Source organism: Hippichthys cyanospilos, chromosome 22, assembly GCF_059441005.1.
Source record: "Hippichthys cyanospilos isolate Australia breed blue-spotted pipefish chromosome 22, RoL_Hcya_1.0, whole genome shotgun sequence".
In the NCBI taxonomy this organism is placed as follows: domain Eukaryota; kingdom Metazoa; phylum Chordata; class Actinopteri; order Syngnathiformes; family Syngnathidae; genus Hippichthys; species Hippichthys cyanospilos.
In genome coordinates this window covers 7568373-7591103 of record NC_142390.1, presented here as the reverse complement: position 1 = coordinate 7591103, position 22731 = coordinate 7568373, and the positions used below count along the sequence as shown (strand labels likewise).

At 43.0% G+C, this 22731-nt stretch overlaps 3 protein-coding genes across 8 annotated transcripts in view; 2 read left to right on the top strand and 1 right to left on the bottom strand.

Annotated features, from left to right (window-relative positions):
* Positions 1 to 11740, top strand: part of anks1b (ankyrin repeat and sterile alpha motif domain containing 1B) — a 71021-nt gene extending 59281 nt beyond the window's left edge. For 2 of the 5 annotated variants that reach the window (XM_088405804.1, XM_088405803.1), the window contains exons 21-28: positions 2168 to 2275; positions 2359 to 2733; positions 4152 to 4223; positions 4325 to 4411; positions 6609 to 6746; positions 8421 to 8591; positions 10203 to 10294; positions 10932 to 11740. In XM_088405804.1, coding sequence (XP_088261930.1) covers positions 2168 to 2275; positions 2359 to 2733; positions 4152 to 4223; positions 4325 to 4411; positions 6609 to 6746; positions 8421 to 8591; positions 10203 to 10294; positions 10932 to 10980 — 1092 coding nt within the window. In that variant the 3' untranslated portion in view covers positions 10981 to 11740. Of the gene's footprint in view, positions 1 to 2167; positions 2276 to 2358; positions 2734 to 4151; positions 4224 to 4324; positions 4412 to 6608; positions 6747 to 8420; positions 8592 to 8750; positions 8868 to 10202; positions 10295 to 10931 lie in introns of all 5 variants that reach the window. The other 3 variants (XM_088405808.1, XM_088405807.1, XM_088405806.1) reach the window with 3 other exon arrangements.
* Positions 11741 to 12830: 1090 nt separating this feature from the next.
* Positions 12831 to 18397, top strand: usp44 (ubiquitin specific peptidase 44). Of its 2 annotated transcripts, XM_088405860.1 has the most exons (7): positions 12831 to 12937; positions 13736 to 14951; positions 15048 to 15200; positions 15551 to 15752; positions 16270 to 16378; positions 16454 to 16650; positions 17747 to 18397. In XM_088405860.1, exons 2-7 carry the CDS (start codon positions 13818 to 13820, stop codon positions 17869 to 17871), a joined length of 1920 nt encoding a protein of 639 aa, XP_088261986.1. In that variant the 5' UTR covers positions 12831 to 12937; positions 13736 to 13817; the 3' UTR covers positions 17872 to 18397. The 2 variants fall into 2 exon arrangements, with proteins under 2 accessions (XP_088261986.1, XP_088261985.1); XM_088405859.1 differs by having other exon boundaries at positions 13736 to 15200.
* Positions 18398 to 18431: 34 nt separating this feature from the next.
* LOC148405737 (methionine aminopeptidase 2-like) lies at positions 18432 to 21505 on the bottom strand. Its single transcript, XM_088405861.1, has 11 exons — positions 21307 to 21505; positions 20623 to 20712; positions 20491 to 20553; positions 20313 to 20415; positions 20083 to 20244; positions 19830 to 20011; positions 19671 to 19765; positions 19503 to 19599; positions 19326 to 19429; positions 19146 to 19261; positions 18432 to 18912 (listed from the first exon to the last, which is right to left on the bottom strand). The coding sequence occupies exons 1-11, from the start codon at positions 21464 to 21466 to the stop codon at positions 18660 to 18662; spliced, it is 1425 nt and encodes a 474-aa protein (XP_088261987.1). The 5' UTR covers positions 21467 to 21505; the 3' UTR covers positions 18432 to 18659.
* Positions 21506 to 22731: the final 1226 nt, after the last annotated feature.

The following is a 22731-nucleotide window of genomic DNA, read 5'->3' as shown; positions in this document are numbered from 1 at the left end:
CCTATTGTAACACTTTTGCAAAATCTCAATTTCACAATTTAGTTCATTTTCAAAATCTTTGGTTCATTTTTAAAATGAATTAAATCAAGTTATTGCACCATTTTAGATGCGTTTCCAGGAGTGATAACACTGCTTCCTATATTAAAAAAAAAAAGTCGTTTAACAATCCGTGTTGAATGGTACTCGGGAAGAAGAATGTTTTTAAATCAGACTGCTACATGACTGAAGCGCCCGTGTGTGCGCATGTGTGTGTGTGTGTGACTCAGGCCTTTGGGGAGAATCATTACGCTGGCGGCAAGGCCTCACATTGAAGCTAATTAACACAAGCGCGTACACCTACAGACACACCACATCGCGCTTAGTCGGACCGGCTGCCGTGCCAAGGTGCAAACGTCCTCGCCGAAGGCCGCCGCGTTCCCGCTGGTCTTTTATTTTTTTCTAAAAAAACGGTAAAAAAGTGGTAACTGGCACAGTCAGAGGACGCCTGGTGACCGCAGGAACAATGTAGCCTTTCATTGGTGTCCAAGCATGTGTGTGTGTGTGTGTGCGCACGCGCTGGGTGGAATCAGCAGGAAAACAGCAACATCACAGTGTGCATTTGAGGACCGCACGGCATCGCCACGCTCCGTCAGATGATTCATTCATTAAGCACCAGAAATGATGACAACACGCAGTTAGAGGGCGGCAAGGTTAGCAGTTAGCGCTTCCACTGGAGACAAGATTACGCAACTCCAAATGTGGATTCCTTTGATTTCCTCCTCGCTCCCCATGAGCGGCGATGAAGACGATCTGACGAGACCCTCATAGTGTTTACCTTGACCAATGCGAAAAACATCATGCAAATTTTATCAAAAGTGGCTTACAAGATAGAAAAGGTTTGATGAAAAATATTGGGACTTCCTAAAAAATACATTGAGACATCATAAAATATAAATGAATTTAAGCATTTTGAGAGTCATCTAGAAAATGCATGACGCCTTGTAAAATATGGAAAACCCCAGAAAAGTAATAAATACTTTTGAAAAGAAATACATCTTCAAATTAATTCTAAATGATCTATTGTATCAAATAAAAAATGACTCAAATGTTGTATAATGATTAGTGAATATTTTAATCATCTTGCATAGGTTGTTTCAAACATTTAGTCATGAAAATATAAATACACAGTATAATTATTAAAAAAGATTAACTGTTAATGCATCCTTATAACCAATAACCAAGAAGAAAATGAATTTTATTTCTTCATATCAAAACAACTACCATATTTTCTGGACTATAAGCCGCAGCAGCAAAATATGAGCAAAAAAATTATTTTTGTCACGAATAAGCCGCACTGGACTATAACCCGCAGGCGATAACATAAGATATTTACGGAAAAAATGGTACATGGAAGTTTAAATTTTTGTATTATATTTCATTTTTTTTTATTTGTCTGCCAACATCCTTTCTTTAACAGACTGAAAATGCCTGCATGTTTCGTCCCAACATATTTATAGAAAAGTGTTGATATTTTCAACACTAACAGAATACTGTTAGTTAAATAGCAGTTCATAATCAAAATCAATACTTCATTAACATTTTTTAATCTCCTTTTGTTTGATAGATTATTTTAGTGAACATAAAAATACATTGCACATAATTCATATATACAATCATAAATGCTCCAATAAAATCATATATACTGAGTACTGTATATAAAATTTACATGTCACAAATTCATCCAAAATTTTATACATTCTCTTATTCAATTGAGAAATGTTTTTTTTTTTTAATAATATATTTTTAAAACTCTTTGAGCACAGCCATTGATTAACATCTTTTCAGTTCTATTTCATAGTTGTTCCATAAATTGAAACCTCAAACAGATACATACATTTGCTTGCTGGGGGCTAGCAAAAATATAAATAAAAAACAACAGATAAGCCGCACTGGACTATAAGCCGCAGGGCTCAAATCATGAGGAAAAAGTCCCGATTTATAGTCCGAAAAATATGGTACTTTAGCAATAATAAATGAAATAAACATCTAATGAGTAGTTTTTTTGGATGAATTATCCTTATAAATAAAAGGTAATAAAAGGTTACTGTAGTTGTAGTGTTGGAATCTGCTGTTGTTGATAAATAAGTGATAAATGATTGATGATTTTTTTTCGCTGTGCTCCATTCAGGTTCTGAAGATTAGTCTCATCGGGCACCGCAAACGCATCTTGGCCTCGTTGGGGGACCGACTCCACGAGGACACACCCCAAAAACCCCCGCGGGCCATCTCCCTCCGGGTAAGTGCGCGGAGGTCCGGCCGGAAGCGTTGGCGCCCCGCCCGCCCCGCCCCGACCCGACCGCCTGTCGGCTTTGTGCGCAGGAGCCCGGCGCCAACCACACTCCCCCTCAGCTCAGCCCGGCGGCGTACGCGGCGGGGGTCCCGGGCGGCTCCCTGGACGTGCAGCACCTCATCATGCAGGCGGACGCGCGGCGGCGCCAGCGCAGCAACGACAACTACTTCGACGACGTACCGCGATCCAAACTGGAGCGGCAGATGGCCCAAGTCAGCATGGTGAGTGATGGAGGCGGGCGCGCCTTCCCCCGATGTCTGATTGGCCGTCGTCTGCAGGCGGGCGAATGGTGCGAGCCCATCATGTTGCGTCCGCCCAACGAGGCCACCTCGTCCACACCCGTTCAGTACTGGCAGCACCACCCCGAGAAGCTCATCTTTCAGTCGTGCGACTACGAAGCTTACGTGAGTCCCCTAGCCTCTTGTTCCAAATAATATTTGGCAAGTAGACGTCATAATTAGCGTTCAGGCAGTACTTTCTGGAGGCGTGAAAAGGATTCACTCAGTCTTTGCTGAAAGACCTTTTTCTGCCTTAAACTAGTTTGCTAGCATCTAGTGGTCGACACTGGAATTGCACTCAAAATTAGTGACGGGAATATAATTATTAAGTTTAAAAATCTAATCCGATAACATGGAATCTGGCTTGGCTGTATTGTGATGCCTTTGCTTTTGGGCAAGGAGAGCCGCAGTCACAGAAGGACTGATCAATTTATGATCATGATGTCGCTGACTAGAATTTATTTTTAAATTCTCATCAAGTAAGAGCACTGCTGTTTTGTGAGTACTGATAGTGAAGTCACAGTAAAGTTTAGCCTTTCAAAAAAAATTACAATATTTTCCAGATTATAAGCCGCACCTGTATATAAGCCGCAGCAGCAAAATATGAGCAAAAAAATGATTTTTGTCAGGGATAAGCCGCACTGGACTATAAGCCGCAGGTCATAACATCAGATATTTATGAAAAAAGATGGTACATGGAATTTTTTATTTTTTTTATTTTTTTGTATTCATCTGCCAACATCCTCTCTTTAACAGACTGAACATGCCTGCATGTTTCGTCCCAACATATTTCTAGAAAATTTATATTTTCAACACTAACAGAATACTGTTAGTTAAATAGCAGTTGAAAATCAAAATCAATACTTCAATATAATTTTTCTTATCTCCTTTTGTTTGATTGATTATTTTAGTGAACATAAAAAAGACATTGCACATAATTCATATACACAATAATAAATACGCAAATAAAATCATATATACTGAGGACTGTATATAATATTTACATGTCACAAATTCTCCAAAATTTCATACATTTTCTTATTCAGTTTTTAAAACTCTTTGAGCATAGCCATTGACTAACAGTTCTATTTCATAGTTGTTCCATAAATTGAAACCTGGAACAGATACACACATTTGCAAAAAATAAATAAAAAACAATAGATAAGCCGCACTGGACTATAAGCCGCAGGGGCTCAAATCATGAGGAAAAAGTCGCGGCTTATACGCCAAAAAATACGTTTGTGACTGCTGAGCAACTTTTAATATGTATTTTTTATCGTAAAAGTTGCCCACTTGATCCCGCCCCTTCAAGTCACATGTTACCAATGACATTGCATGGCCAATTACAATTGTTTTTTTTTTTTTTTTCCTTGATTTCTGTTATTAATGCTTTTATTTAGATGAGAAACTGTTGATTAAAAACCGAAAATAGTGTTTTGTGATCTGGAACCGATTAAATGTCTGAAATGTAATCTTTTAATCTCGACCTGGAATTTGACGAACCATCTGCTCCGGATTCACGTCTGGGATTTTCGCGCGAGCAGTACCTAGGCTCCATGCTGGTGAAGGAGCTGCGGGGCACCGAATCCACGCACGACGCTTGCGCCAAGATGAGGGTATGGCCGGCGCTCAATTTGCCCAGGGCGAAACCGAGCGGCGCGCGGGTCCGTCGCCGTGGCGCGGAAGTGATTTGTCCCCGCTTGTCTTGCTCTCCAAGAAGTCGACGGAGCAGATGAAGAAGGTGCCCACCATCGTCCTCTCCGTGTCCTACAAGGGAGTCAAGTTCATCGACGCCACCAACAAGGTAGTGCGCGGGATGCAGCTTCCGAATTGCATTTCATTTTATGCCTTTTTTTTTTTTTTGTCGAAAGGGGGAAATGATATTTATTTTCAGTTTTTTTTTCTCATCCGTCATCTCAGGAAAAATTAAAAAAAAAAAAAACAGGCAGTTATATTTATTTTTTTGGATTTTTTTCTAGTATCAAAATTTTCCACTGAAAATTCATTTACATTTATTTCAATGTATTCACGCAAAGGGGCAATAATATTTAATTTCATTTTTTTTCTCATCCGTCATCTCGCTGGGAAAAATGTTGAAAAAACAGGCAAAGTTATATATATTTTTTTGTATTTTTTTCTACGATCAAAATTTGCCACTAAAAATTGATTTTAATTTATTTCAATGTATTCATGCAAAGGGGCTATGATATTTATTTTGTTTTTCTCATTCATCATTCACTGGGAAAAATGTTGACAAAGCAGGCAAAGCTATATGAATTTTTATGTATTTTTTTCTCGGATGAAAATTTTCCACTGAAAATTCATTTTAATTTATTTCAATGTATTCATGCAAAGGGGCTATGATATTTTTTTATTTTGTTCTCATTCGTCATCTCGCTGGGAAAAATGTTGAAAAAACAGGCAAAGTTATATATTTTTTTTTGTATTTTTTTCTACGATCAAAATTTTCCACTGAGAATTCATTTTAATTTATTTCAATGTATTTATGCAAAGGGGCTATGATATTTATTTTGTTTTTCTCATTCATCATCTCACTGGGAAAAATGTTGACAAAGCAGGCAAAGCTATATGAATTTTTATGTATTTTTTTCTAGGATCAAAATTTTCCACTGAAAATGTTCATTTCAATTTATTTCAATGTATTCATGCAAAGGAGCAATAATATTTAATTTCATTTTTTTTCTCATCCGTCATCTCGCTGGGAAAAATGTTGAAAAAACAGGCAAAGTTATATATATTTTTTTGTATTTTTTTCTACGATCAAAATTTTCCACTGAGAATTCATTTTAACTTTTTTCAATGTATTCATGCAAAGGGGCTATGATAATTTTTTTTGTCATTCGTCATCTCGCTGGGAAAAATGTTAAAAAAAAACACGCAGTTATATTTATTTTTTAAATTTTTTTCTAGGATGAAAATTTTCCACTGAAAATTCATTTAAATTTATTTCAATGTATTCATGCAAAGGGGCAATAATGTTTAATTTCATTCTTTTTTCTCATCCGTCATCTCGCTGGGAAAAATGTTGAAAAAACAGGCAAAGTTATATGTATTTTTTTGTATTTTTTTCTACGATCTAAATTTTCCACTGAAAATGTTCATTTCAATTTATTTCAACGTATTTATGATATACCGTGCATCACTATTTTGAGGGTTTTTTTTTTTTTAAATGGAGGTGTTTTATTGTGTTATTTAAATTCATTCCAAAAAACCATGCATACTTTTTCAAATAAATTACAATTTTGACTTTTTTTTTCAAACAATGTTTGCATTGCTGTCAGGCGAAAAAATATTTAAAACATTTCTTTTTTGTTTTTTAGAAAATTGATCAAAAAAGCTGAAAACTTCCCTTTTTTTTTTTAGTTTTGCTGTATTCTATTTTAATTTTTGTGTTCCTTATTCTGTGGAATACCCTTATTTTTTTTAGATGTTTTTATTTTTTCATTGTATTATTTCAATGATTTGGCTTCCTTCTACTTTCTAAAAGCATGCATGGCTGGTGGAATGGACATTCAAAATTGTCCTTAGGTGTGACGGAGTGGTTGTTTGTCCCGGTGTGCCCTGCTGCGATTGGCTGGCAACCAGTTCAGGCTGTCCCCCGCCTACTACCCATAGACAGCTGGGATAGGCACCAGCAAGCCTGCAACCATAGTGAGGTTTTGCAGCTCTAGAAAATGAATGAATTTTTATATACATGTGTTTTGGCCTTCCACTAAATACTTTGGTGTGTGTGTGTTTTATTTTTCTTCAAAACTGTCCTTGTGTCACATGGCTGCGACACCTGCTCCATTTTCGAATATTGTGCTTTAATGTCTTCCTCTCCTGCGACATCTTCTCTTCCTTGTCATCACCGCAGGACAAAAGCTCCCAAAGCAGAACGCTGCATGAAATATGCGCTGAATAATAAATGCCATTTGTTTAGCGTCTCGCCGGAGACAAACGCGGAATAATAACGCTCGCCTCACTTTTTCCATCTGCAGAACATTATCGCCGAGCATGAGATCCGCAACATCTCATGCGCTGCTCAGGATCCCGAGGACCTGTCCACCTTTGCCTACATCACCAAAGACCTCAAGTCCAGCCACCACTACTGCCACGTATTCACCGCCTTTGATGTGGTATGTGCGCACAAAACATAAGCAATATTTAGCAACAGACGATACAACAGTGCTCACTGGCTTATTTTCTTTAATAAATAACCACTATGATCCTGAGAGCCAAGTGCCAATTTCCATAGGGCTGCGTTTTGTGTTTTGGCCCCCAGGTGGCCAAATGCTGCATTGAATTACCGTATTTTCCGCACTCTAATCTGTTTTGCAAACTTTTTGCCACAAGGGGCAGTATAAAGCCACCATGGATATACATGGCAGTAAATTACCGTACTTTCCACACTATAAGGCACACCTAAAAGCCTTAATTTATTTAAAAGCTGATGTTACGCCTTATAACCCGGTGCGCTTTACATATGGATCAACATTGAGATTAGGATTGGTAGATGGGGAATAAACTGATAAAGTAAACTTTACCTGTTTCTTTTGTGTGTTTACAGTTGAACAAGGTTGCTCATATTGACATTGAGATAAAATGCTGTTTAGAGTTATTATTTGAGTTATTATTGTTATTACTTTGAGTATTACTACATTGTGATTGAAAAAGGTTTCAAATATGTCATTAATTGAGGGTGCCCCTTATAATCCGATGCACTTTATATATGGAAAAAGTTTGAACATATGTCATTAATTGAGGGTGCGCCTTATAGTGCAGAAAATACCGTACTTTGAGTATTACTATATTATGATTGAAAAAGTTTTAAAATATGTCATTAATTGAGGGTGCGCCTTATAATGGCGTGCGCCTTATATATGGGACATGTTTTAAAATGTGTCATTAATTAAGGGTGCGCCTTATAATCCAGTGCGCCTTATAGTGCAGAAAATACCGTGCTTTGAGTATTACTATATTATGATTGAAAAAGTTTTAAAATATGTCATTAATTGAGGGTGCGCCTTATATATGGAAAAAGTTTTAAAATGTGTCATAATTGAGGGTGCGCCTTATAATCCGTTGTGCCTTAAGTTATTATGCTATTGAGAGTTGAGAGGTATTCTTTGTGTTATTACTTTGTGATTGCACTGGAGGAAAAGTTCCCTGATAAAAATGTTGCACTACATGTTATACCTTGCTGTTAAAGGATAAACTTTCACAGAAATACTCATAAAATAAAACATAAGACGGTTGTTTATTCATTTCGGAAGTGAATGGAGTTGTCAGAAAGCTGGTTTGTAATCCACTAATAAAGTTTGACTGCTTCTACTGTTGCGCCTTATAATGCGGTGCAGCTTATATATGGAAAAAGTCTGAAAATATGTCATTAATTTAGGGTGCGCCTTACAGTGTGGAAAATACGGTAATCAGGCAAACAAACTGTTTTGAATTCCATGATGTACTAGCATGGCATTTAAGAAACTCACTTGTTCACACAGTTCTCTGTGAAAGATGTAAAGAGTGCTTGCTTCATTTATTTGTTAATGTTAAAATTTATTGGTAGTCAAAATTGTCCAACTTTATAATGCAAAACGCCAGACATTGACGTTGCTGTTTTTGATGGTGCTTGATCATGCTACTGTCGTCTAAACCAATATGTATCTGACTGTCCTTGATTGCGTAATCTGTCAAAGCGGACGGTTGGGGAATTCAGTTGCCCCCCTCCTTAAAAGGGGTTTATTGCTGATATGCAATAAAATGGAATCAGTTCAAAATGTTTTCCGTTCACACCTCACCTCCCGTTCCAGAACCTGGCGTATGAGATCATCCTGACCCTGGGCCAGGCCTTTGAGGTGGCTTACCAACTGGCCCTGCAGGCACGCAAGAGCGGCCACGGCTCGTCCACGCTGCCCGAGAGCTTCGACAGCAAGCCCGGCAAACCCGTGCCCAAGCCGCGCGGCGTCAACATCCGCAAATCCGTAAGCCCGCCCAAGCGCCTCGTGCACACAACACACCCACCGCTCTCCATCTTCCAGGACACCCCTTGCCATCGTCGCACACGTGCGTCCGTGTGAGCTCCCGCATCTCCTCCGGGCCACCTTTGACCTCTGTGTGACCTCTGTATGCCCCCTGTACAGGTCATCATGTCCCCCTCGGGCCGCTGGTCACTGGGCCACATTTACACCCCCCACCGGCCACCTCTCCACCCTTCTCCTCTTCCTCCCTCCCGACTCTTCCATCTCGCTCAGTCGCAGGTCCTCCAAGCTTTTCCTTTCCTTCACGTGCGTGCGTGTCTCTTGCTTAAGTTTGTGTGTGCGCTCTGGAGGCCACCGCGAACGCCGCATCTGTAAGTGCTGCCGTCTCGCTTGTGTGCTCGCCGAGCCGTTCTTCCGAAATCGAGAAAGAAACTTCCTGTTGAAGGTAGGAAAGGTGCAGTAAAAAAAAAAGGGGGGGGGGGGTAATTATAGGAGTAAAGTTGCATTTCATTAAGTTCATTTTAAATGCCTTTCCCCAGAAAGTTAATTCGTCACAAAAGTTCATTTTAAATGCCTTTCCCTAGAAAGTTTATTTCACAAAAGTTCATTTTATATTTAGTTCATGAAAAAAGTCGATTTTTGCTCAAGACGTTGAGCACAGAAAAAGTTATCCAGCACACCCTTTTCCTCTTGAAAAACGTCATCATAGTAATACTGTATACAGTACTGTAATTTCTTTTAAAATCAACCATAATAGTGTAGTTAATATGCTATATAAAGTAATTTTATGTGATTCCCTATTAAAGAAAGATGAAATAGTTTCCTTCCACAAGTTACAAAGGCGCTTTTTTGTCGTATTACTCATTCCCTGACAGCCCAGTTACTATAGAATTTTGACGTTTATAGTTATCAATGGCGGTGAATGAGTCTTTAGGGAAAGCAATTTTGTAATTCCACAACAATATAGTTGCGGTCAGCCTTGTCATCCATCACGTGAGACGGGCTGAGTTTGACTGCCGTGGACCGCACACCCCAAGGATGATGCTGTGTGTGTGTGTCTCGCTAATACTCTAACCGGATTGTGTGTGTGTGTATCACGAGTTTGCAGCTGCGTGTCGGTTGTGTGGCGTTTAAAGACACTAAACACCCCTACCCAACCCTCAGCCCAGCCCACCCACTTCTCACCTTCCTCTTTCTCCCCATCATGTCGACATTGAAACAGCCCACCAGAGCAAGCGTTGCCATTGGCTGGAATGCGCTTGAGAAATGTTTGCTTCCATTTCATCTGTCAGCTGTGCTGCCGTGGAACGTCACCTGCGCTTTCCAACACTCAGCCCTCTCCAACAGGGATTGTTGGCTAATGCCGTTGACATTGTGTAATTGCTTACAGGGCGGCGTCGATTACACAGAACGGGTAATGGTTGTGTTCGTTTATAGGCTTGTTTATCATGTTTTCGTTTCTAATTGTAACGCGAACACGTTGTAGCTTTGTTGTCAACATTATCCGGAGCTGGATCCAAATATTATACTTGCGCATTTGCTGGTAATTAGGACTTGCTGTACCTAGCAGGAAAAACACTCAGCGGCCTTGTTTGTGTTTGCGTGCGTGTTCAGATGGAGCAGGCGTCCATGGAACAGAAGGGACACGCCAACGTGCCGTGGATAGTGGAGCCGGGTCAGGAGGCCAAGAGAGGAGTCAACACCAAGTACGAGACCACTATTTTTTAACATGTCGCCTTGTGCACCCCTGCGTGAGCGTGCCTTTCCGAGGGCGGGCATAGGACGGGACAGGGGCAGGGGGCCGGAGTTGTCTATCAGGGGGGCTCGAGTCGGGCACAGAAACAAAAAGCATCCCGCCAGCCCTTCCTCCTCCTCTGTTAGGTCACCTGCATGACGACGTTTGGCTTTTTTTTCCCCCACCAAGCCAGAGGCTGCGGTGCACTTCAGTTTCCACCTCTAGGGGGCAGCGTTTTGTGCCCACCCCCACTTCCTGTTTGTGGGTCAGTCAATTCCTTTCTTCCTTTTTGTTTTTCTTTCTGCATTCTTCTTAATTGTCCGAGCGTCCCGCCCCCCGACATCTTGATTGACAGGTGCAGCAATGTTTTAGCTGTCCGGGAGGCCGTTGTCATAGCGACGGCCATACGCAGACGAGCGCTTTTGGTGTTGGCATTTCTGTCCCTTTCATTCCATCAGATAGCTTGAAAATCTTACTAGATGGTTTAAAAGCATGTGGCTCGTGAGACGCATGGTGGCCATTTGGCTGGGCGGGGTTGGGGTGGGGGGGCGGGTGTAGGGGGTGATGCCGAGGGCTGTCCCGATAAGTGATGTCATCTCATTTTGCAGGGCAGTGGCGGACGCTCATGTCTTTTACTGTGGAAATCAAAGAATGTAGCCAGCCATAAACACACGGACCTTGTCAGGCGTAACACGCACGCTCTTTTCAAAGGACTACAAACATGGACCCCGCCCCCGTCCCGCGTTTATGCTTGACTACTTTGTCCGGACCAACATTCACACATAAAAAATGGGGAACTGAATGTTATGTTTCAATTAATTGGGGGGGTGGTTGCAGTGGTATGGACAAGTAGGCATGTGTTTTTTGTTTTTGTTTTTTTTTCATTTATAACGTCTTAGACATTCTTCAAGGTTGGAAGACTGGTATTGATGTTTAATATGAGACTTCTATAATGTCATCCTGATTATCCCGCAAAATTCTCATCTTCTGTCATCCTCATCTTCACTTTTATTTTTCTACACGCTCAAGACATATGGCTGCCTCCCCCTAAAAAAAAAAAAAAAAAAAATGCAAACACAGATAAAAGGAAAGCCTGAATGTGCGGACCTCCGTCCCTTCTCTCTGGACTGTGTTCAGCTACTGCACGTATGGGACTCGAGGCTATAAAATGTACATAACTATTTTGCCAACTCATTGTTGATAGCTGTAATGTAAAACATGAACAGTTTGTGACTCTGGAAACAAAAGCTAAAATACAAAATGAAAACATGTGCTAGATGATTATATAGAAGATGTATTTGGAGTGACATTCATGTAAATAGGCTTGGGGCTTCCAGCACGCTGATTTTTGTAATTTTATGCCATTATTTATAACCCTGTAAAGCACACATGGAATAAAATATGACTTGTACATCTATGACAGGGTGGACATTTTTTCTTTTTTCACAGCACAAGACTACCAAAGCGATGTATTGATGCATATAACACATAACAATAATGTTACTGGTCTCAATATGTGTGTGTGTGTGTGTGTGTGTGTGTGTGTGTGTATATATATATATATATATATATATATATATATATATATATATATATATATATATATATATATATATATATATATATATATATATATATATATATATATATATATATATAATGAACAAGAATGTATCCTGAATTTAGTTGCTTGGTTTTTTTTTGTATTGACAATCATTCTAATTTTTAAAATACATGCTAAAAAGACAAGGGTTTGTTCAGTTTTAATTATAAAACCAGATGACATCTGGTCAATTAGTCGTGCTATTGTTTGTGTACAGCACAAGAGAATAAATTGATTTAAAAAAATATACCGTTTGAATGCGGTTAAACATACTTGTAAACAAAGTCGTATTTGCAAGCATTTTTGAACATATTTACCAATATGTGCAAACATCGGCAAATATGTTGCAACATATTTACATGTGTGTTTGTTCCCATGATGCCACAGGGTATTTATTGCCTTTCCCATGGACAACTATAAATGTTTTTTTTTTAAATTTTGTCTTAGAAATATGTTAAAAAAAATAAGGCAAGTGAGCATTGTTCACTATTTTTTATGGTTTTTATTATGACAGAAGTGTAGGATTTTTGTTTGTCTTTTCCCGTCATCCAACTGAGAGCTGCCAAGGCAGAATCATGGAGAAACAAAAAATACAGTACAGTATTTAGTTGATCAGTGATTGTTTGCCTTATTTTTTATCAATTTAAAATGCTAAATGGATTATACACTAGCTAATATATCCAACATTGTCAATTTGTGATTGTACATATTATCGGGTTTTGGAAGAATAGTGCGTTATCGAAATGAAAATACATTTGAGAATGAAATGATGGCGACGCTTGTCAAGGCCGTTTGTGAGCGTGTCCTTTAGGTGGCGGTATTCACCGTGGAGACGTAGTAATCCGCCACGAAGAAGGCGAAGAAGAAATGGTCGTAATGGTTAATAATGAAGAGGAAGAGTTCTCGTGCACGCGCTTGCCCTCAACCACGCTACACTGCTGACAAGATGGCGTCCCTCCGTGGAGTCATAAAATCTCAACATTGAGTGTTGTCAAGTACAAGAGAAGCTCGGTGCGTTTCTTTCTTCACTTTATTCCGACATGCTCCCTGACCAAACCGACGCTGATCCGAACCAGCCCGGGTAATGCCGGCTCCGGTGCTGACATTTGTTATTAAGTGATAGCTAGCGTTAGCCTAGCATGCTCGCTAGTCAGGCGTGATTGACATATTGCGATAAACCTTGGGAATGGCGCGTAAATCAGCGGTCTCCTTACGTGTGACGCGTTTAGATGTGTCAATGTTTTCATTCTCTTTTGTTTTCTTTGCGCTTGATTTGAGTGTTAATTTCCTCCCGTGTCCACGCAAGCTGCTTTATTTAGCCTCTTGTGTTATTATTTTGTAGCTGAGTGGTAGACTGAGTTTGCATGAGATGGGGAGGGGCAGCTTGCATCGTAATAGGCGCTCAAATTCACCGCACAGCGCATCGCAACTTCGTTGCAGTCGTTTTCCAACCTGTTGCTTCTAGATAGCATCGTTTGTTTGCTTGGTCTCTTTAAGTGTCGTACTTATGGACAACTTAGATATAGAATGAGAGGTCACGCCAAAACACGCCCCCCCAAAAAAGTCACAAAAATATAGTGAGTATTTCTTATACATAGAAAATTGGTCCTGATTGGGATTCCATGATTGGAACTAAAGTCCAAACACACCATTTGCCGCTGATTAGAATCCAGGAAAAGCAAAAATAAAATTGATCCAAGGAATCCATCAATGAGATAATCAATTGAATAATTGAAATAAAGCAGAATTGGGCCGTTTCTGTGTTCTTCCCAAAGAAAGTATGGTGAAAGTGTTACCTGTCTTTGACAGAAATCAGCATGCCCCGGGAGGGCAGGTCTGAGAAGCCAGCGTGACGCGGGCCGGCACGCCGTAGCCCGGTGCCTGGCGAGCGATGGACCGCTGCAAGCACGTGGGCCGTCTGCGGCTGGCGCAGGATCACTCCATCCTCAACCCGCAAAAGTGGCACTGCGTGGACTGCAACACCAGCGAGTCCATCTGGGCTTGCCTGGGGTGTGCCCACGTGGCATGCGGCCGCTATATCGAGGAGCATGCTCTGCGGCACTTTGAGCGGCAGCGCCACCCACTGGCCTTGGAGATTAACGAACTCTACGTCTTCTGCTACCTGTGCGATGACTACGTGCTGAATGACAACGCCACGGGTGACCTTAAGTTGCTGCGGAGCACCCTCGCCGCCATCCAGAGCCAGCGCTACGAGGTCACCACCCGCAGCGGGCGCACCCTCCGCTCAGCCGCTGACGCTCCCTCGCCTTGCGGTGCAGGTGAACTGCAGCTCCGCGACCAGGACCGCGTGTTTACCGCCCTGTGGCACCGACGCCGCGCACTGATGGGCCGCGTCTTCCGCTTGTGGTTGGGCCTGACGAGCGGCGGCCGGGCCAGGCAGGAGCAGGAGGCCCGAGAGCAAAGGCGGGCGGTCAAGAGACAACCGCCTGAGCGGCTGGAGAAGCCACCGCAGAGGAAGAGCCGCCGCTTACTTGAGAGGGCTCCCCGGATTTCGAGCGCCGCCGCTGTTCTCGCCACCCAAAGGCCCGAACGGACTCGACCGCCCGCAGCCAGGAAAAGCACTCGCAAGACACCGCCCAAAGCCAAATGCCGAAGTCGCTCTTCACGTGCCGGCGAAAACCGACGCTCTGCCACGCACCCTCTGCAAAGCCCGGGCCGCCAAAAGCCCACCGCCAAAGACGATGGCTCGCCTGTCAGGCGCCGTCCCACCGTCACCCCCGGTGTGACGGGCCTGCGCAACCTGGGCAACACTTGCTACATGAACTCCATTCTGCAGGTACTGAGCCACCTGCACCTTTTCCGGGAGTGCTTCCTGCGGCCGGACCTGGCGGAGGCTCTGGAGCCGCTGGCCTCAGCCCCGGCGGCCCGCTCGCCCCGCAGGAAGGCGGCGGGGCCCGGTTTGAGTGGCGGCGCCTCGCGGGCCACCAGCATGGAGCTAATTCAGCCCAAGGAGCCCAGCTCCAAGCACGTTTCCTTGTGCCACGAGTTGCACACCCTCTTCCAGGTCATGTGGTCGGGCAAGTGGGCGCTGGTGTCCCCCTTCGCTATGCTGCACTCTGTGTGGCAGCTCATCCCGACCTTCCGCGGCTATGCGCAGCAGGACGCGCAGGAGTTCCTGTGTCAGCTGTTGGACAAAGTGCAGCGGGAGCTGGAGAGCGCACCCGGCGCCCATGTGCCGCAATCATACAAACGCCTCATCAAGCGGGTCCTCGGCGTGGTCAACACCATCTTTCATGGCCAGCTCCTCAGCCAGGTGACGCTACATTTCACGCGACCGTCAGGATACCTGGCAGGTGGCCTTTCAGATTTGTCTATTAGACTCGGCCGTTTTGTTCATCAATCAAACCTCTTAAAACAATTTTATGTCCGTCCCACGCTTGTCTAGAAATCGGACCTTGGCATTGTAGAAAACACAATTTTGTCCACATTTGGTTGTTCTGAAGTAGAAGCAGATGTCTTATTTTAATCCAACTAGTCTGCTTTCTTACAGGACTTTGAAGAAAAAAAAAAAGGCATGGCTGTTCAAATATAGGCTAGCTCCGTGGCGAATCTCTGCTGCGCGGCGTCATTGACCGGCATTTCCTGCCTTTTGCCCACTGCCAGGTGAGGTGTGTGGCCTGCAAGCATCGATCTGACACTGTGGAGCCCTTCTGGGACTTGTCGTTGGAGTTCCCCAAGCGTTACCACAGTAACGGCGGGCGAGAAGCGGCGACGCGTGCCTCCTGTCACCTGACCGAAATGCTGGCCAAGTTTACCGAGACCGAAGCGCTGGAGGGCAACATCTACGCTTGCGACCAGTGCAACTGTCAGTACCGCGCGTCATAGATATTCGTATGACTTTTCAGAGTCCAGGAACTCTTTCATTTTTATTTTTAAGCGTTAGAATAAAAGAGGGTCTGAAATTGGCTGATAGTGAAGGTGTTAAAGTTTTGATCTTTGACTTCCTGAACTTGATTAAGAAAGACGTATTTGTTTCCTTAACTGTTTTATTACACATTCAAATTTGACTCGATTAAACCATGTGACATTTTGAAATAAATAGTCGCTCACTCGTTTCGATTACATTCAAATAAAGTCAATAATGCTTTGTTACAAAACGCTATTACATTATTTGTGTAATTACTGTTATTCATTTGTCACCCCCCCCAAAACAAAAAAAAACATGTTACAATAATAGAATACACTTGTCCTAAAAGTGACATGACAACTGAATGAAAAAAAAGTTTCTTTCGGTGTACTGATTTCACATGCAAATTTTGTATGAATTTCTCCCCATTTGAACTGGCGTCTCAAGCTTCCTCCTTCTTGGTGTCGTTGACTAGCTACACGAAGGCGATCTGCGTCCAAAGCCGTCCTCCTCACCCAAGCCCAAAAACAGCTGATGGTCCAAAAGCTGCCTCAGGTGCTGCGACTCCACCTCAAACGCTTCAGGTGGGACTTTGCAAGACCTTTGCTCAAATTTCACACCTCTTCAAATATCCGCGCAACAACGCGTGTCGTCTTCAGATGGTCGGGTCGCAACCACCGGGAGAAGATCGGCGTCCACGTGAGCTTCGACCAGCTCCTCAACATGGAGCCGTTTTGTTGCGGCCAGCCCGAGGGCGCTGAGCACTTCCTCTACGATCTGGCTGCCGTGGTGATGCATCATGGGAAAGGCTTCGGCTCGGGCCACTACACCGCCTACTGCTACAACTCGGCGGGAGGTGACATTTCCTTTATTACATGACGATAAATGGCTCTTGTCTCAGTCTAAAAGGTACCGCCAAAACTCGTGTGTAGCCCCCCTCCCTTTTTTTTTTCAAAAGCAGATTATTTCTGTGTATGTAATACAGTTCTTCTCATCAGTAAATGTTATCTGATCAAATTAAATTTGCGATTACATTAGAAAACATATTTTCTACAGCCAATATTTGTGGATATTTATTGACGTGCTATAGACCGGGGTGTCTAACTCATATTTATCGGGGGCCGCGTTGTAGTTATAATTTTTGTCAGGGGGCCGGTATGATTGTGAAATCAAATCAATGTTAGGTGTGTTTTTCACACTTTTAACTAGTTTTGAAATGAGAGCCCGGTAAAAACTGTTCAAAAGAGATATTGGGAACTCAAAATGCTTGTTATTTTTACCCCCAAATTTTTAAATGTTGTGGACAACTTGCAAATTTAGTATTTTAACCAGAAACTTGAAGTTTGATCAGGATCTTGCGGGCCACATAAATTGATGTGGCGGACCAGATCTGGCCCCCCGGCCTTGAGTTTGACACCAGTGCTATAGACCTGAGCAATAAATGAATCCAAATTTATTCGTGTTAATTTGAAATAATAATTAAAGGCAGAAAACCTTTTTTTAATCCTAGTCATTAGATAATCGATGAAAATACTGCTGAGTTGCAGCGCTAGAATGAATCCATTTACAAAACAACCCCAATAAAGTGTGCATAAGTGTGCTTTGAAATCTAGGTTCAAAATGATGCACTATTCCCTTACCTGTATTGGTCTTTCAAAATAATTTGAAAATCATTTTGTTCTTGCACTCGTTTAGTTTTTTTTTTTTCCCTGTAGCTTCTTATGACACTTAAATTAAGGCTGTGTATGAAACGCACTATTAATTTGCTTCTATATTTTTTTCTGCTAAACAACCTATTACGTCTTAACGCGGAAAAAAAAGTTTCTTACTCAGGCCTTTGTGTATTATGTCCCCCTTTGTTTTATTCATTGCAATTAGTTAAAAAAAAAAAAAAAAAACATGTAACGGGCTTGGTGGCATCAGTTTGGCTAAGTGAGTCATGTGGCCTGCAGGCTTCTGGGTCCACTGCAACGATTCTAAGATGAACGTGTGCTCCGTGGACGAGGTGTGCCGAGCGCAAGCCTACATCCTCTTCTACGCGCAGAGGCCAACTCAGGACAAAGACCGGCCCCTGTAGGCCAGGACGTCTGCTGGAAAGGACTTCTTTTTTTATTCCGGACAGCGGTAGCGCTGATGTAGCTTCTCCACGCGAAGGTGAGAGGGGACGCACGCACATCCTGACACGCGGGCCGGTCAACAGGACCTGAAAACCCCATTTTTAGTCCTCACCTGCAGGTAATTTTAACCGGCAGTTCTGACTGTTCCCAAAAAAAAAAATGGAGATCTATTTTTGTAGGCCAAACCTTTGACCCAGGGAATGTATTTTTTTGATTCCTGATTCAACAACACCTGCAGGTTTTTTTTAATATAATGCATGGGGGATAGATTGTATTTAACGGAGCATGCGCTCCAGAGATTTGACCTCCGTGTGGGAGGATGCTGTACAAAAAGTCAAGTTTCCTTAAAAGCACAGCTCATGAGCTCCTACTCCACCTACTATGCAAATTGTGACCTCACTTTTTTATTTCCTTAAAAAAAAAAAAAAAAAATACCTCAATAAAATGAGAATATTTTTCCACTTTTCTACTAAAATTTGGGTTTGGTCAATGCTTGCACACGAGGACGATTGGACACAAATGCGCAAATATTTTTTTATTTCCTTACAAAAACATTCCAGGAAGTTGAAAAGGGGAAGCGAGGCATTCATTCCCTGCTGTTAGCGACAGAAGCTAAACGTGCTGAATGCAGCCCGCGGCGTACTAGCGTAACTTGACCCTTTTCCATCTTGGGCAAGTAAGACAAACTGAACCTTTCCTGCTTGTTGGAGGCCAAAAGTAAGTCCTTGGCGGTAGGACCCTTGGTCGTTCAGTAGTCGTCGCCGCGGCTGACCACTTCCTTGCAGGTGGGCCTGAGCAGGATGGTGTGCTCAAACTGTGCCGTGTAGCAGCCCTTGGTATCGCACAGCGGTGGGTAGGGGTCCACGATGCCCAGGTCGCACAGGTTCTTCAGGGCCATCAGATACTTGCTCTCGCCCAGGCGGTCCAGCCAGCGGCGGCAGAACGCCAGCGTGCCGAAGTTCTCGTTGATCACGTTCAGCAGATGCTTGGCCCGAGGAAGCCTGCCAACCATGCCGGGTCAGTTTGAAGTATTGTGCCTACTTGCTCGCGCGTCAGTAGCAGCGAATTAGTAAAAATAAATACAATTGGGAAGAAACAATTTCCTCTTTTGAATTCCAGTCATTTAGTGTATCCTAGTAGTTTTTAAATATTGACATAGCTATTAGGAACGCTGAAATGATGAGCATGGGCAGTAAAGGGAAGCAAGCAGAAGCAAAGAAAAAAAAAAAACAACCTGATGGGCACATGGCCCACGTCAAAGTTCTTCATGTAGTGCGAGCATTCCATGTCGTCGTGCACCACGCCTTTGCCCGTGCTCCCGAACGTCTCGATGGCGTACACCTCGCCTTCCTGCCCACAAAATGTTAACGTTAGTAGACGTGCCAGGAATTGGGGGGAGGGGTGTGAAGCCCACCTCCATTTTAGTGGCTTCTCCTCCTTTGACGATGGGCACAGTCTTTCCGGCGTGTATCCTGTACTGACCGATGGAATGGCCGTTGAGGTTTCGGATGGGTTTGACTGCGAAAACAAACGATCAGATATACTAACAGATTTGTTCAAACCTATGTGAGGCGTCACGCAAATGCGTTACCTTGGTACGTTTTTCCATCCAACTCCACCTCGTAAGACTCCATCACTTCTTGAATGGCTTCTCCGACATCACACAGACGCACGTCGATGCCGGCATTCTGCCGCGAAAATGTCAAAAATGCACTTTTTGCCATTGCGAAAAGAAATTTGAGGTGTGTGCGAGGTCTACTTTGATGCCGGTATTGGTGGCGTCTTTCACGGCTTCCAGCAGCTTGTCGTACTTCGGGTTGAAGGTGACGGTGAAGGCACAGTCAATGATTCGCCCTGGGGACATAAGCTGGCGTGAAACCTCGCTCGTCTCGAAGGTGTGGCCGACCGCCGCGCGTACCGTTGATGTGCGTGCCAAAGTCGATCTTGCACACGTCGTCGTACTGCAGGACGGTGGGGTCGCCGGCGTTGGGGGTATAATGTGCGGCGCAGTGGTTGAGCGAGCAGCCCGTGGGGAAGGCCAGCCCAGCGTGCAGCTTGTTCTCCTTGATCAGCTTCCGGGAGCAATCCTCCAGACGCTCACTGATAGACAAGACACCTTCCAATCGGTAATTCTTAAATGAGACTGGTGGCATTTGGCTATGTGGCCTCACCATATTTCAATCATGGTCATCCCGGGTTTGAGGAAGCCCCTGACGTGCTGCCGGACCTGCCTGTGAGCCTCGGCCGCCTGCCTGAAGTCATTCCAGACTTCCTCGTTGGCTTTGTCCAGCACTCTCCTCTCTTCGTTGGTGCTGCGCCACGCCGCGCTGCGCCTGCCGCCGCAGACATTCGCCTTTAGGCCGCTTGCGCCGCAAAAGATCCAGCGCGTCTGTGTCCTTACCCATCGTGCGAGGGAGGGTATTCGCACTCCTGCCCGACAGGAAAGGCTCCGCCGGGATATAGCTCGCAAATGGGAATAGACGGAGGGTCGGTCTGACCTTTGGCTGTGGGAAAACAAAAACATCCAAGGGTGAGCGGCTTCCCATTTTACACTGAAGGCCAACCCGGGCCGAACGTACATCCTTTCTTCTTCTTTTTCTTCTTCTTTTTCTTCCCTGCGGAGTTGTCTCCATCGTCTGGATCTGAATAAGGCAAAGGGTGGATTCAAATAAGCAGAAAAAGAAGCACGGCAGTGTTTCACTTGTGCCCACCTTCCTCGCCCTCATCCTCCTCCTTGTCTTTGTCCTCAATCACCTGCCTCTCCAGGTCTTTGGTCACCTCGGCAACATCGCCCTCAGGACCTACAGTGGGAGAGGGACTCTTTATTCGCGTTGACTGCCATGTGCACAAGTGAGCACATGATTCATGAGTTGGACTACTTCGCTACAATAAGGAAGTCACGCAAACTTACATAACTTAAGTCGTCATTACAGAACGGAAAAGTCAAGGTCGGGAAAGTGTCATTACAAAACGGGTTTTTTAATTTTCATAGTGTGAGGTTTCACATTTCTGTGTCACGATTTAAAGTCGATCTTTTTCCGCACGTAGGCCGAAATCCGAAACTCCGCATGGTTCACATGGTGCTCCATCAAGTCCGATTAGTTAATGCAACATACTTCCGGATAAAAAAAAAAAACACATCGATGTTGTATTTATTTCCCTTTTATCCGAATTTTAGTGTCAATAGTATTTTCCTTAAGTAACACTTTAATAACAGTTTCATTATTACTTAAACAGAATTGTAGCAAATAAAACAAATCTAACATTACGTCGTTTTATACTGAAAACAAATTTCGACTGTTTCCGGGTGTGTACGTTATTAAAAATGTCCGCCCTGCCGCAGAACAGCCAACAGGTAGCATTAGCTAAGCTAAGCCTGCTCGCGGCAATCTCACCGGCCGCAGCTGACTTGTTTTTCTTCTTCTTCTTTTTCTTCTTCTTCGCGGCTGCCTCTTCCACCGGGTCGGCGTCGCCTCGATCCGCAGCTTCACCGTTCATCTGTGCTTCTTGGACCTGTTTTTGCTCCGCTCGGCTCTCCGCGAGAACCGCCGCCATGATGATGACAGGCCAGCCTGCTCTGCTGCTGCTGCGAAGGTAAGCGCGGGGAATTCTGGGAACATCGGGGAAGCGCTTACGTCAGCGTGATGCGTTCACGGGATGACTTGGAACGTTGGGTAATGATGCTGGTAGCCACTAGATGGCGAAGATCCACTGTGCTAGTAATGAATTACAACTGTGGCAGTTAACTTTTTGGGGTTTTTGAGTGAACCTAGAATTTGGAAATTGATCTGATTGTGAATTTTATGACTGGGGCGTGTAGTTCCAAAAACGGCACCAAATTAACTACACACCTCCTTTTATGGGGCTTCGCCTATATAGGAAAACGGGGGCGTGTATTTTTTTTCTGGGGAGGCCTTAATCATGGTGTACTGTAAAGATATTTTAAAAAAATGGCGGATCGGGAGCTTATTGTTTGTATTTAAGGAATGTTGCACAATTTTTAAATTGGATATTAATAAATATGGGTCTTTTAGCAATACAATTCAGTGGATGTAATGAGATTGTTTTTCCTAGCACGGTGTAACTATAAGTATAGGATTGTAGAGTTATATATTACAACAGGTGTGGTCGCAATCACTTTTTGGGTAGCTACTCATTCACGTTACTTTAATGTGACAATAGTACATGAATAAAACGATTTTGAAGGGTGGATTAAAATGTTTTGTTGTTAAGGTTATATGCAAATTTAATTGCATATCAAAATTAATTGATAATTGTGCAAATTTACAGTGAACCGGGAGGGCAGCGAATTTCAAAGTTAAGCTCTTTCGTATAACTTTCGGACAGAAGTCACTCTGCAAAAGGAAAACAAGAAACTACTCAGTGAATATAATTTTTCTAGATTATTTTTGCCAGTTGTGGAAATATTTTGGTCTCCACTTTTACATTTTAAAATGACTTTTGCCATTGTCATTTTGGATGGGGGAAAAAACTGTTGTAAAGGACGAATCAAAAATGTATGCAAAAGGTTGTACTGTACTACATTTTCCGTATTTTTTTATTTTACTAATGTCGGATGAATATTACAACAGTCTGTTGACCATTTATTTTTTCTTAATAGTTCTATCGCACGTATTGGATTTATGATTTTTTAAAATTATTTAAATCCATAACATAAACGTCTGATGCATTATTTTGCTCTATAATACAGTATCGCTTTGTGTATGTACCTGTCGGGACAAGAAGATTTCCATAATATTTTTACTAATGTCATATCATAGTTGTCAATATTACAAGTCAGATGACCTTTTATTTTTTCT